The sequence below is a fragment of the Aptenodytes patagonicus genome, chromosome 1, assembly GCF_965638725.1.
Source record: "Aptenodytes patagonicus chromosome 1, bAptPat1.pri.cur, whole genome shotgun sequence".
NCBI lineage: Eukaryota > Metazoa > Chordata > Aves > Sphenisciformes > Spheniscidae > Aptenodytes > Aptenodytes patagonicus.
Genome location: NC_134949.1, coordinates 183509670 through 183525192, shown reverse-complemented (window position 1 = coordinate 183525192; position 15523 = coordinate 183509670). Strand labels below are relative to the sequence as shown.

Here is a 15523-nt window from a genome sequence, read left to right as displayed (position 1 = left end):
TGTATGCAGTACTATACCTGTATATGCAAACTGAACAAGATCCCACAGTGCATTGGGGTCTATGCCCTCCATTTTGATCTCTTCTTGCTTGGCTTCACAAACATCACTTGTAAACATGGCAGCAAAGTAGTCAGAGACAGAACTGAGGACAAGTCTGCAAAAAAGTTAGAAACTGGTGTCGTTTACAATGATATATGTATTAGAAATTTCATACATTAAAAAAAAAAAAACAACAAACTTTTAAAAAACATATTTTCATAGTAATTATAAATTACCAGGAACAATATATTCTTAATGCATGTAGGCAGCAAAATACAGCATGACGTTTAATTCTAATTTGGTTTTGCTTCCTGTGATACGAACCAAGTGGCACATATGACTATAAAACAGACATAGAAATTAGCACTCAGTTTTTCTGATAATTTTTCAGTCATGCAGATGTCACAATTGTTAACAAGAAAACCTCTCAGTATTGAAGACAACTTATTAGTGAAACACATTTCATACTCCAGAGGTACTCTTCATTGTTCTTAAAGGCCTATTTTTTATAAACTTTACTAACAGCATGTAACTTCACACAATCCTTCAACCTTCAGTAAAACCATTAGTAGCTTAACATGGTATTCACATTTAAAAAAAAAAAAAAAAATCATTGTATAATGCAAAGTTTATGTTAAGAAACATTTCCAAAGGAAAAAAATTTCAAAATTCTTACAAAACGTGCATGGCTTATTTGCGGATCTGATTTAGATAAATCAAAATCACAGCAAGTATCAGGTATGATTGTCATTACTGGGGCCTTAAGCTAAGGCATTCTTCTAAATACCACCTACAGTAATATTATGATTTTGTTAGGAGTGAATATTCACAGATGATCTTGAGCTAGAAATGTGGTACAGCTATAAATAGTGTACCACATGCTTCCATAAAAGATGGTCACATTTCTGGCTTAATTTGAAAACATAATATATAAACACATTGATAAAAGACACAAGAATCACAACTGGAGAACTTGGAAATCAAGAGAAAATATTTAGCCATTTGTATATAGTTAACTATTTTGTGCAAGGGGGGGGGGGAAGATACTGAAAAATAACAAGTTACTGCTTATCAGCCAGTGTGGTAATTGATTGCTTTTGCTCTCCTAGCTCATCCCAATAGGAAAGGAAAATATGACAGTTTGAATTGGCTTCGTAATTTTACAGTGCTTTAAGCTACTATATTTTACCTGCAAGGAGGGCAGCTTGAGAACGTATCTATGATCTTTACTCTGGCTCAAATGATAGGCAGTGACTAATTAGGTGTAGTTGTTTTATCACTTCTCATGTTGTGTTCAACTCTAGCAATCATGAACTTTAGAAGCAAAGATCCTAATTCATAAACAGTTCACAGTTATATTCATGTAATTAATAAAAACAATAGATGGCTACAAAAAGATGTATTTAGAAATACACTTTGTTGCTACCTCCAGAGACTCCTAATTCACTATTTATTTATTTATTTATTCACTACTGAGGAACATTTACTTCTATGTTTGTTTGTTTATTTATTATCTCAGCTGAGTATCACAAGCGTGTATTTAGTCAACCAAGATAACCATACAATTCTGGATAACTAAAACAATCTTACAACCGTTCTTCAGATACTTTTTCTGACCACTTATTTGTAAGTGACTTGATTCACTGTTACTAGATACTTGATTAAAAAAAAAAAAAAAATCACAGGAAAAAGGAAAAAACACTAAAATTTGATGATTTTCTATGAGATAAAATCTCTCACAGCTAGCAGAGATGTAATTTAGGTCTGTGACTGAGATTTCCATTTGAGAGCATTTCGCATCAGCTGTTGCTTCAGATTTATTAACCACCGTTTAAATTCAACTATGAGTCTTCAACTTGGCCATTTGCTAAAAGCAAAGCCAAACCCCTTTGCTGCATCAAAACCAATGGACAAATTAAGGAACAGAAATTTTAATACACCATTCAATGATCAGTTGAAATATTTTTAAACAGTAGTATCTTATATTTGTAATTTATATCATTTATGTTCAGACATTATTTATTATATAATCTTCTTGTATATGTATTCTCAACTCAATGATAACAAAACAGAGGGAGGACAGGAAATAACTAACAGAAGGATTACATCTCTCTCACAAACTTCTACGAAAATCTGTGATTTTCCAGAATTTGTCTCATGGATTATTCTGGGGTGAGGAAATGCAAAGAAGTTATCTAATGGATTCCAGCTGCAAATGAGCATTCAGTCTACAGGACCAGACAAGATCCAGTGCAAAGTGAAAAACCCTGAAAATATATAATACAGATGTCAGGTCCTCAGCACTACCCATTTTACTTAAAGGTCTATCCCTACTGGTTTGCACCATCTGTTAAAGAAGATGGCTTAAGTGAGCACAAAGGTTCTGTGAAGTAGCAGCTCACCAAAACAAGCAAGACAAGTTTTTGAACAGGGTGATAAAGAAAGAGGATTTTTTTTTTTAAGTCCCTTATGTTAATCAATAGTTAACAGACATAAAGAATCAGCTATTTCATCAACTGAATATAACCAAAAAGTTAATTGATTTCAAGACATAAACTTTTACCTTGGGAAGTGCTTCACAGGCTGAATTGAAGTGAAAGGAACTTGCTAATTACACTTAATTCTGAAAGGTGACATCTTTTGTAAATCTTAATTGTGTTCCAGTGTTGAGATAGAAAATGAAAAGTGATAAATCAAAGGGATCAATTAATTTGTAATGATCTGCTGCTTTTTGTAGCTCAGAAGGCTCCAAACAGCTCTAAATCTTGGTTTAAAGTCATGTTAACCTATTCATCAAGAAAGGTCAGGTGTCTCAGGATGTCACCTTTTTTCAACTACTGGTCTGGCAGTGAGAATATATAATAAACCCTTTCATCCTTGAGAATCATAGCAGGTAACTCATGGCTAAAAATTAGTTTCTGGACCCAGAAAGATTTTCTCCAGATTAAGGGACTTCTCTACCTTTACTACAACTAAATTCAGCCTGACATATTTCTGGTTTCTTTTATAATATAGAACATAACTGATTCCTGTTGTGACTTTTTTTATCCTATGATATCAGATTTTATTTTCTTTTATTATAGAATATTTCCTTGCAAGTTTCACAACTGTTTTCACATACACCTTTGATACAGAATTCCCTTAACATTGTTGGTGCATTTAGTAATTAAAAGAAGAAAACAAACAAAAAACCCAAACCTTGATCACTTATATTCTTTAAGCAAGCTCTAATGATATTTAACTGCCAACTGAGTAGAATCTCAGACGTTACTTGGACTGAAAACTCATAGGCATGACAACTTTTTTCCACACATATTATGCTAGTTCATACAGGAGCTGAACATTCATTGCTTTTAAATGTGATTTGTTGCTCTGTAGAGGACACCAGCTGACACTGGGTGTCTTTACTGATAGTGGTGCTCTACAGCTCTTCTTACAGCAGGCAAACATTTACTGTATATATAGAGAAGGCTTCATGATTTCCTAAATTTTAGGGCTTGCAGAACATATACTAAGGTATATCCATGCATGTATTTCAAAAAATTTCAGGAAAAAAAGGAAGCAGACACTGGCTGTCACTTCCAGAACAATTTTGGCAGTATAATCAAGACTGCCATCTTTTCTGAGTAAAATACAACAAAGGAGAAGGCTGTGGAACAGATGAACTGTTTTGGATTACACCAGGTAGTGATGACCTTTCCTGATGGCTGTGGTACTCTCCCTCACCAGCTTACTAAATACAGAAAAAGCTATAAAAGCCTTGGAAAAAATATACCTAACAGTAAATTTAATCTAGTACACTGACTATTTCCTGCTTAGTATCAAAGATCCTTAGAAAAAATTATGTCCAGACGCAATCATTTTTTTTGAGACCAAATATTGCCGCGAACTTTAAATTGGCATCTCCTCTACCTAAGAATTCTGATCTGTAGCTAATAGGAATCACCCGCTTCCATGTTGTACATAATTGGGAATCAGATATGCCATGTCTTTCCCTTTTTTTCACTCAGTCTTTCCCACGCACACTATTAGAATTGGCTTTAATACACATGAAGTAGAAAACGGTGTCATTTTCAACTCAGCTTCAGTAATACAGCACAAACCCAAATCTTCTTGCTCTGTACTCCCTAATGGTCTGTGCAAAACTAAGTAAAGAGTGTTTGCTGTAAAACCTATCGGTACCTTGAGGATTTTTGCTTGTCAAAACCTCCATTCTATGTTTTATCAATGGTAATATATTTGTTTTGCAACATTTTCATTTTATTTTTCTTAATCTGTTTCACTTTACATAACTTTAAATGTGTAATATTCATTCTCTCTTCAAGAATTTGCCACTATATGTGCCTTCTACCTCCACCTGTCATCTAGTCAGCATTTCAAATCAAGAATTCTTTGCCATCTACCTTTCTTCCTTTGCAGTCAGGACACTGAGATGTTAATTTGGGCTTGTTACTGCTATAACTGCCTCCGTCTTCTGAATGTGTAAGTATGTAAAGAAAGCCATGAGATGTATCATAAATTAGTCTCGTCCATAAAGTTCTAACAAGATTCTCTAATCACGTTGTGTATCTTGTCTCTAGGAAGAGAACAAAAATATTCCATTGAGCACCTATATATTGCAAGCTTTTCCTTCAGTTTGTACCAACAGACATTGTTCATAGACTGTTTTCCCTCCTTCTCTTGTGGATTAGAGCAGCTACTTTTCATTCTATTGACTAACTTCAGGATCAGAGACATTTTCAGGAATTTCCAAAGTGACAACACAATAACAATTGCATTAAAACAGTGTCTGTGTTCCTTTTTGCAGTCTTTCTGGGGTTCACGTTTTGTTTATCCTCCCCTCTAAACCAAAATTGTACTCAATCTCTATGGAACAACAATATATTCAGGGGAGGTACAATATATGCAATAGTAGGGAGGTGCCACCTCCGGTTTGGAAGACCTTGAGACACAATTCACCAGTGGGTGTTGAAGTGTTTATGCTGGCTATGTTTCAAGATGTGGAACTCAAAAACTACTTTTGGTAAAAGAATATTGGGAACTAATAAAGCATCTGCTACTCTTTTCTATTGCCTGCGAAGAGTATGTACAGCCAATCATTGTCTGTTCTGCCCATTGTCTCTGCTTTGCTCATGAACAGCTTCTTTCCTTCTTGAATCTGAGTTTTCCTCTAGTCTCAGACTTGCTTGCCAACTGTCAGCTACTTCGATTTTCTACATTGTCATTACCTGTTCCTTCAAAGCAGATACCATTTATTTTTTCAGAGTCAACAGGCAAAAGAAATATGTGCTATATTAGGGCAAGAAAGAAAACATGTTATATCTAATATATGCTATCCCATTGCAAGCCATGAGAGTACTGAACATTGAACAACAGTTAGAAAAAAAACCTGCTGAACTGTCAGTTCTAACTTTGTAGAATGACTTTAGTTGATGAAACTATGTATCTGTAGGCTCTAAGTGAATAACAGATCCCAATTAGTAGTGACAAAAAGCTCAGATTAAGTATCAATCATCTGAACAGTACACAAAAGCAACTAAGTCTCAATAGTACCATGCATTCAACTGACTTCTCAAAAATATGCTTTGTGTGAATCATTCCACTGTTCATTGAAAATGAATTTTTATTTCTTTCAGAATTCAGAGCTTAAAATTGCAGATTTAAAAAAAAAATATTTATGAATGTATATATATCAGTGTATATACATATATGTACACTTTGACATTTGTATCTGTCAAATTGAAAAAATATATATTTTACAGAGAAAAAAGGAAATAAAAAAATCTGCCAAAAGTCATGTGGAAAAATTCTAAATATTGCATATTTGTTTTCCAAGTCTTTGTAAATGAAATCTGTTCCTGTGCAGTTAACAAACAGGAGATAATCTTAATTTGGGATTCAACATCCACTCAGAACCATTATAGTGCAATCATCTTGCTAATAATTCAGCAGCATCAGATTAGCTCATTAACATATTAGAAATTCACATTTATTGGGTAAAGAAGTCGTCAGTGAGTACATAACAGTTAAATTAATAAGACTTGTCTCATACTTCCCATCGTAGCTGTTAATATTGACAGTCTGTCCTGTGTGCTTATCTTATTTTGGAGAAAAATGGAACAGAATTATGTGACAAACTTTTTTTCCCCTGACCATCTGAGTAATATTTATAAACTAAACTATTTGTAAAGGCAATTTCATCTAGAACAACTACAGAATAATAATAATAATAAAAAAATCCCCAAGCAAGAAACCAAAAAAACCTCCCCAAACCCATAGACAGGCAGATGGAATTTTGAAGTGAATCGATTAAGCCTGAAACAAGAAAGCTTCCTTTTTGCCTTTACTCAAACATAGTTTTCTTCCATTTTAATCTCTTATACAACACATAGCTACAAGCATAAGTGATACCAGTAATCTACACTAAGTGATGTTCCCTCTTTGCCCTGAGGACCATGCCTTTTGAGTTTACACTCTCTTCTTTCTTTGTTTCATCTTCTTTTAATTCTTTCACTGTCTCCTAGACATTTAAGCGTAAATACAGTAAGTGGCTCCTTATCTCTTCTACAGTACAAACTGAAACACAATTTTACACCTCATTACATCTCTTAAGTTGCCACAATGTTTTTAGGAATGTTACACAAATCTGAGATCATCATTTCCACCAAACACACAATGTCTACTATAGCTTTAGTTTTTTCCAGAGACCACAAGTAATGCACATATCACAGCTGCTAGACTTGATAACAAAGTCCGTTGTCCAAAACACTTTGCCACTGTCAGTTTGTGTCCTTGTGTCAGTTTTGAAGGTATCTGCTATTGCAGACAGTATTTTGAACTCTATGCTGTTTTGAACCAGTAGAAAGATGAAAAAAAGAGAAGACAGAAATATGAATCCAAGCAACTTCTCAACATTTGGGCATGGGCAGGAGAGGTAAAATGTCACAGTGATGAAGATAAGAGCTGTTGAAGATCCATTATGATGCAAATACAAAACAGAGCTCAGTATTCTTCTCCAGAAGAAAAAACACATATTCAGACATAGCATATATATTTGAATGTAGAAAGACTACACAATCAACTGTGATCCTCTATTTCTGAGCTTAATGATTTTATTTATTGACTGTAACTCCACAAGGAAAAGGGGAAAAAAGCTCGCAGGAGAAGGAAAAGTTCAATTTTAGCTCCTTTGAACTATCAGGAGAAAGGTCAGAAACACAGATATTAGGTCTGATGAAAGTACAGAGATAGATCTGTGAAGTCATTAGAATAAGTGACTGCTTAAGTATCTAGATTTTTTTAAGGTCTATTTGTCATCCTTTTATTCTAGAACGCCTTTGTACAAAACGATACAATAGAGCATCATTATTAATTTATCTTCACATCCTTGTGTGTGATCTTCAACCCCTTTTTTGATGGCAGGCTGTCAGGTCTTGCTGACCCAAGTTATTCATGTATGGCCTCCTTTGTCATTCTGTCATCTACCTGATTTTGTTTGTTTGCTTGTTTTATTTTTATATTCTATATCATTTAGCCTCCCCTCCCTTTTTTTTTAAACCGTTCAATTTGAAAGGGGAATCAATCCCCTAAACATAGATGTCAAGTGCCAGTTTCAGAGTTTCGGAGTATCTGATTCATCAGCATAGGCCTGGTGCAGACCTATGAAAACCTTGCACCCTTCTGGATCACATGATGAAAGCCAGGCAGGGTACTCCAAGGCATCTCAGGAGAGACTAGGCAGCTGAATATTGCTTTTTACTGTCTTCCTAACACATCTCATGCTTGTTTCATTCATCCTTCAAAGTCCATTTCAGTTACTGCACCTACTGCCACTCCATAAAGTAGTAGCATTAGTACCCTGGTTTAACAGAATCATAGAATATCTCAAGTTGGAAGGTACCCATAAGGATCCATAAGGAGCCCAACTCCCTGCTCCTTGCAGGACTAACCAAACCTAAACCATATGACTAAGAGCATCGTTCAGACACTCCTTGAACTCTGACAGGCTTGGTGCCGTGACCACTTCCCTGGGGAGCCTGTTCCAGTGACCGACCACCCTCCTGGTGAAGAACATTTTCCTAATGTCCAATCTGAACTTCCCATGACACAGCTTCATTCCATTTCCTCGTGTCCTATCACTGGTCACCAGAGAGAAGAGATCAGCACCTCCTCCTCCGCTGCCCCCCTGAACACACTCTAATAGTTTGATGTCCTTCTTATATTGAGGCATCCAAAACTGCACACAGTACTCGATGCGGGGCCGCACCAGCGCAGTGTAGAGTGGGACAACCACCTCCCTCGACCGGCTAGCTATGCTGTGCTTGATGAACCCCCCAGGACACGGTTGGCCCTTTTGGCTGCCAGGGCACACTGTTGGCTCATATTCAACTTGACATCAACCCACACCCCCAGATCTCTTTCTGCAGGGCTCGTCTCCAGCCTCTCATCCCCCAATTTGTATGTATAACTAGGATTATCCCATCCCAGGTGCAGGATCCGGCACTTGCTCTTGTTAAATTTCCTACAGTTGGTGATTGCCCAGCTCTCTAGTTTATCCAGATGTCTCTGTAAGGCCTCTCTACCTTGAGGGAGTCCACAGTTCCTCCTAATTTAGTATCATCAGCAAACTTAATATACATTCGACTCCTGTGTCCAGATCATTTATAAAAACATTAAAGAGCACTGGCCCTAAAATTGAGCCCTGCGGAACCCCACTGGTGACTGACAGCCAGGCTGATGTAACTCCATTTACTATAACTCTTTGAGCCTATTTAAGAAAGGGTAAGAAATGCTGTGCAACAGCAGCTGTGAGAGAGGAATGAGAAAATGTGAGAGAAACAGCCCTGCAGACACCAAAGTGAGAGAAGGAGGGGGAGGAGGTGCTCCAGGCACACCGGAGCAAAGATTCAGTCCATGCTGAAGCAGGTTGTCCCCCTGCAGCCCTTGGAAGACCATGCTGGAGCAGATATCCACCCTGCAGCCTGTGGAGGATCCCACGCTGCAGCAGGTGGTTGTGCCCTGAAGGAAGTTGCAGCCCATGAAGAGCCAATGCTGGAGCAGGCTCCTGACAACAGTTGCAGCCCATGGAGAGGAGCCCATGCAGGAGCAGGTTTTCTGGCAAGACCTGTGGCCCACAGGGGACCCACGCTGGAGCAGTCTGTTCCTGAAGGACTGCACCCAGTGGAAAGGACCCATGCTGGAGCAGTTCATGAAGAACCACAGCCTGTGGGAAAGACGCACACTGGAGAAGTTAGTGAAGGACTGTCTCTTGTGGAAGAGATCCTGCGCTGGAGTAGGGGAAGAGTGTGAGGAGGAAGGAACAGCAGACACAACGTGTGATGAACTGACCACAACCTCCATTCCCTGTCCCCCTGCGCCACTCGGAGGGAGGATGTAGAAGAGTCCAGAGTGAAGCTGAGCCTGAAGAGTAGGGAGGGGTGGGGGGGAAGGTGTTTTTAGTTTTGTTTTTATTTCTACCTATCCCACTCTGTTATTAACTGGCATTACATTAAATTAATTTTCCCCAAGTCAGGTCTGTTTTGCCCATGATGGTAATTGGTGAGTGATCTCCCTGTCCTTATCTTGACCCATGAACTTTTCCATCTTATTTTCTCCCCTTGTCCTGCTGAGTAGGGGGAGTGATAGAGCATCTTGGTGGGCACCTGGAGACCAGCCAAGGTCAACACACTACAATCAGACACAGGTGTTTAGGTAACTTATGCTATAGATCTCCATTGATTACAATGAGATTAGACACATGGCCATATCAAAACCAAAACTCAACTGGATAACCAACTTCAAATTCTCAGAAATTATCTTCAAAACTCAAGGCCCACTTCTGCATGTGCAAAATCTTTAACTGGTATATAGTCAGTTGTGTGAACTTAAGATCTTTTATGTCTGAAAAAGGTACAAATAAAACCAGAAGAGTTCCTTGTAGAGATCACAGAAATTCCTTTTAAAGTATTAATCCCATTCTCAGTATCAGGAAATACTCTTTATCTACTGCTCCTTCTTCTTAAAAAAAAAAAAAAAAAGAGTTGTCAATCAAGGTTAATATTAAAAGCTTACCTAAATCGCCTTCCTGCTTTACCTCTGATAGCAGGATTTTGTTGTTGTTGTTGTTCTGTCCCAGTCACATTATTTGAATAATTTGTTTTTAAACTCATGGACAGTAGGTTGTGTTAAACACCACAGTTGAGATGCAATGTTTGACTTGGGAAGTTCCTCAAACCCTAATTACAGATATCCAGGAGTGAACACAGGGCTGTACTGCTTAGACTGTGTGCTTTCCACAAGCACCTGTTACTGACTAATGCAAGAAAACAAGCTGAGTCTCAGGACTGTATATTGTGCATTCTGCTTCTTTCACCCCTTGCCTTTAAACTCTCTTTCCTTCTCTGCCTGGTTCTTTATCCTTTCATCTCTCCTTTCAGCTTAACTTTCTCCATTCTTTTTTTTTAATTTTATTGATATTCTCTCATATATTCTCACTTCTCTCTTCTGGCTGCTGTTGTGCAGCTGGTTTTTTCCTCCTTCTTAAATATGTTATCACAGAGGTGCTACCACCATTGCTGATTGGCTCAGCCTTGGCCAGCGGCAGGTCCATCTTGGAGCTGGCTGGCATTGGTTCTATCGGACATAGAGAAAGCTTCTAGCAACTTCTCACAGAAGCCACCCCTGTAGCTGCCCCGCTACCAAAACCCTGCCATACAAACCCAATACAGGATGATAGCAAATAAAAGCTGTACTACTTTAGAGCTGAGCATCCTAAAAAGGCTTCAGCTGAATTTATTCCAGTATTTACGATGAAAAATTTAAATTTTGTGTTGAAAAAATGTTTTAACTTTTCATCCAAACACTTGTAGAAAGATTTGAGTAGCCATACTAAAGAATTTCTTTTTTTTATGTGTAAGTGGTAATTTTCTACTCAGGCTGTGCTACCTTTTCCACCATGGTAAGAATCCCCCCTGATCCTTATCTTGAGTATCGTAAAGAACACAAATGCCTATGTTGCTTTGATATTAAGGGAAAACAGCAAAGAAAGAACTCAGATTTCTCATTATAAACTCAGATATACTTGACAATATTAAAACAACACCAAAGTAGATTTATTGGTTTCGTTTCATTCGCAGTCTTGGTTTCTCACCAAATGCAATGAAAGTCAGAATTGCAAGTTGAGGATGTAACTCTCCTGTATTTTTTGCATTTTCTGTTTGTATTGAATTTTCTGGTTTATTGTGATTCAGTCTCTGTTATATTGGAGCTTTTTGTATTTATTGAATAGGGATAGGTAAATTCTATGCTTATATCACTTTTCTTTGTTGTTTTTTTTTTTTTTACTCCAACACTGAGTTCCTGTACTGCTTTGTGCACATTCCTAGTCAAAATCTAATTTACGGCTTAAACCTTAGTCTGAGTTTAGAGCTGCCTATAACATTTATGCAATCCTGGCTGGAAGTTTTAATGAACTCTCCAGTGCAAATCTTAAAGGTCTATCTATCATTTGCATTGGCTTTCGCTGTTTTCTTTGCAGCATTTTTGATGTTTATTCAGCAGCTGTAGAATATAGTATTTCAAGTATTGTATTGAAAAACAGTGCAATTGAGTTGCCTTCACTCAAAACAACCAAATTATTTGTGGCAAATATGTATTTTTAGTTTCATGTTGACCCATGGGATCATTGCTTGATTGAGAATTTTCTTTTACCTTGGAAATAATTGGTGCTTTGATCATGTCACTATAGTTCTAAATAACATTTACTTCCATGTTTTTGTGTTTCAGATGACATTTACTAGCTGCAGACTAGCTAGATTTCTAGATACAACTGCATTTGGCTGATTGTAACCTGGATAGAAGAAAGTGTCAGTTGCAGTGGGTTGGTTTTATTAATTTGTTTGTTTTGCAACAGCAATGCCTGAGTTCCTTCTATCGCAGGCACTGTAAAGTTACAGTATGTTTCTTGTCTTAAAGAGGTTATATTGTAAATGAGAGGTACAGAAAATGAGAAAAATATGTATAGCATGCATCTCCAGAGTGAGTGGAGAAGCTACAAACTCCATGTTCATAATATTTTAAAATTAGGATGGGCTGTGCAAAATAAATATTACCTAGCCTGCTTTATAAAAAAACTTTAATTAGAGGAGGCACTTTGCTGGATCTGCTCCTCACAAATCTGGAAAAAAAAAAAAGGACCTGTGAAATCTGATGGCAAACTTGGCTGCAGCAACCATGACACAACGGAATTTAAGACAACGGATCCTGAGAGAAGTTAGTAAAATGAATAGCAAATTACAACCCTGGACGTCAGAAGTGATTGAAGTCAAATGCAAAAAGGGAAAGTGAAAGCAGGGATGAATGACCTGGGAGAAATACAGAGACATTGCCCTAACATGCAAAAATGGAATTAGGGAGGCCCAAAGGTCGGGTGCAGATGAAGTTAGCAAGGGATGTGATAGGCAAGAAGGGTTTCTGTAATTACCTTGGCAGCAAAAGGAAGACTATGGAAAAATTTTGTCCATGCTCAATAAAGCTTTCTTTGGCTCAGTCTTTTTTCTTTTTTTTTTTAGCATGGTCTGCTTTCAGGCCTCGCAGGTCCCTATGCCTCGTGGCAGGATCTGTGGGGTATCACTCACAATAGAGGAAGACATACTTAGGCTGCAGTTACGCGAATCAAACATACATGAGTCCTTGGGACCAAAAAGGATATGTTCAAGGAGCAATGGTTGAGGGAGCTCAACAATGTCATTGAAAGGCCACTCTATCTTTAACAGATCATGATAATTGCAGGAGGTTTCTGAAGACTGGAAAAGTCAATTTCCATGTCCCTCCTCAAGAAGGAAGATGTAGGTCACCAAGAAGATCATGGAGCAAATTTGCCTAGAAGCCAAATGCTGGATCACTAAAGACAGTGAGGATAATCAAAAACTGCAACAGGCTGCCAAGTGAGGAACTTCCACAAGTGATGATATTTAAAAACTAACTGGGTATGACCCTCAACGGCCTAATCTAACCTTGGACTTGGCCCTGCTTTGAGCAGGGGGAGTTGAATCAGACTCTAGAAGGTCTCTTCCAAATTAAATTAGGATTGTAACGGCCACAGTAAAAATAAACAGCTTTGTCTGTGCTTGTCCAGCCACATCTGTCTAAAATAACATAGAACAAACACTACTAAAAAAAAACAAACAGAAAATTCAGAACACCCTTCACTTCATTTTTATCTTGTTGGACAAAATTCTAGTTTATTCAGAACATAATCTTTTCAATTCTACATAATTCAACAGTTGTTTTTGCCCATTCTTTGAATTTTGGTCTTTGACTGCAGACCACAGAGAAGCAGAAAATCAAATGTAAAGTTGTCTGAAGGTTTATTAGAAAATCTAAATAAGATTTTGGCTATTATTTCATGGTTAATCTTCTTACTAAGGTATTTTTCCAGCTCCAGAAGGATTTAGATATACTGTAGAATTGAAATGACAAATGTGAAATTAAATTTACTACTGAAAAGTGGGCATACAAATATGAACAGCTGTCTTAAAAATAGTGGGGAAAATGAACAAAACTAATTAAAAAAACCTTACAGTTTCCTCTGTCTCCTTCTTTACAAACTATGCAGTTTACCAAAATATTCAAAATAGGCAAAAAAATACACTGGTTAAAAATGTGTATTTTATATCATCCATATTAAACAGGGCAAATGATACCAATTGTGGAATATTTCTATGTATCTAATAAGTATTTTTTCTGTCAGTTTAAGAATGTTAGATTCAGACATTGAATTATTTTTTTTTTTACCTCATCTGTGTTGAAAAATGTGAAAAGCAAAAATAGGCCAAGTAACTGTCAAGCAGGAACATCAAAATTCTCATTATTTCTGAAAAAGGCTTTTTATTTGATTTCAGTAATGTATAGGGATGTAAAATTGGACACAAATTAGAAGGCCGTAGGTTATTATCCCTCCAGTTTTTTTTTTTTTTTTGATGGGAGGCACCTTAAGGCAAATCTTGCAGCTCTGGAACACTGTAAATGCAGATGGACAGAAGGACTGAAGTTTAATATTATTCCCTCTGTACTTGATATACCTATAAAGGAAAGATCTTGGCGATTTAGATAAAAATGGCATCAGACCACAACTACCAGGGGTGCATAAAGTGCCAGATACATAATACATTTAACAGTGGCAAAAAGCCTGGAACACAGGAGTTGTGTCAGTTGCCAAGTCAGTGGGTAGAAATTACTGAGGACTTAGCTGGCATCTGGGAACCTGAGTATATGAAGGCAAGGGAGGAACAGTAAAAATGGCAGACTCTTAGAAGCTAGGAGAGTAGAAACAGTCTTAAGAACAAAAAATGCTGAAAGAAGAGGAGAAAGATTTCTGCGTTTATTACAGCTACTAACCTGAAACCAAGCAGATGTGTGCTGCAAACTGCCTAAATCAATCTAACTGTTACTGCTTGTTAAGTGGAGTTATTTTCTCATTTATTACAATTATTGGGGCAATTTAAATATTTTAATGAAGGTTTCTGTCTGGTTTTACTTTTTAGTATTTGAACAATAGCTTTGGCTTTGCAGTCTTGCATATTGCACCTTTTTTTATTATTATTATGGGAGCTGGAATATAGAATATCCAACTTTTCTGTAAAACAGAAAAAGAATAGTCTCTGTGCCCATCTTCACTTAGGACAGAAGGAACTTTGTAAGGTCCAAGTTGCCAAGATGACCTTATGGTATTCCTCCACACCAGAAAGTTAATTTATGAGTTCAGAAATACATTGGCAGTTTTTTGGTTTTCCTGCTGGGGAACCATAGTCCTGCTCTGAATTTAGTACCTCAGCAGAGAAACCAGGGCACAAGCAGAAAATAGGGCACCCTTAGTTTGCAGCCTTATGTAGAGTTCAAATGCAAAAAGACTTGCTAACCTGGAAACTCAGAAGTATTCTCTGTATTTTAATCTAAACTCTAGGATTGGATTTTTATTTGCATGCACTAAATCAAAGGCTATAGCCAAAACCAAAATCTCAATGCAGAATAACTATTTTAAGCTCTAATTACAGTCCAAAACCAAGCATAGTTTCCTATATACTGGCTGCTTTAATACCAGATAATCTTACAGAATTTTAGAAATTACGTCATTATAATTTTTATACTAGTAATTATCATTAAAAGTAATTAAGATATTTTTCAGTTCATAAAAAGTTCTTCCCATAACTGTTAATGAGAAGTCAGTGTTCAGTATTATTCTACTACAGGTGTCTGAGAGACTCTGTATGCCAGGCTTATCAGAGTATCATGATCTTAAGCTAAAAATGACGCTGTGTTCAGTGTAGCTGTACAGCATCTCATTTCAGAAATTTCCATTCTCCTCACATATGAACAGCATCACAGCAGGGAGAAATGTTTGGCACACTCATGATAAAAAGTTTTCTAGCTGAGTGCTACTTGAACTTTTGAAATCTGTACAAAAAAACCCCCACGTTCAAAGGCC

The 15523-nt window shown here is 37.1% G+C and overlaps 1 protein-coding gene across 1 annotated transcript in view; it reads right to left on the bottom strand.

Moving 5' to 3' along the window:
• KLHL1 (kelch like family member 1) overlaps nt 1–15523 on the bottom strand; it is a 266155-nt gene that overhangs the window by 179014 nt on the left and 71618 nt on the right. The window contains exon 3 of the mRNA XM_076363042.1: nt 18–154. Within this exon, the coding sequence (XP_076219157.1) occupies nt 18–154 (137 nt within the window). The remainder of the gene's footprint in view (nt 1–17; nt 155–15523) is intronic.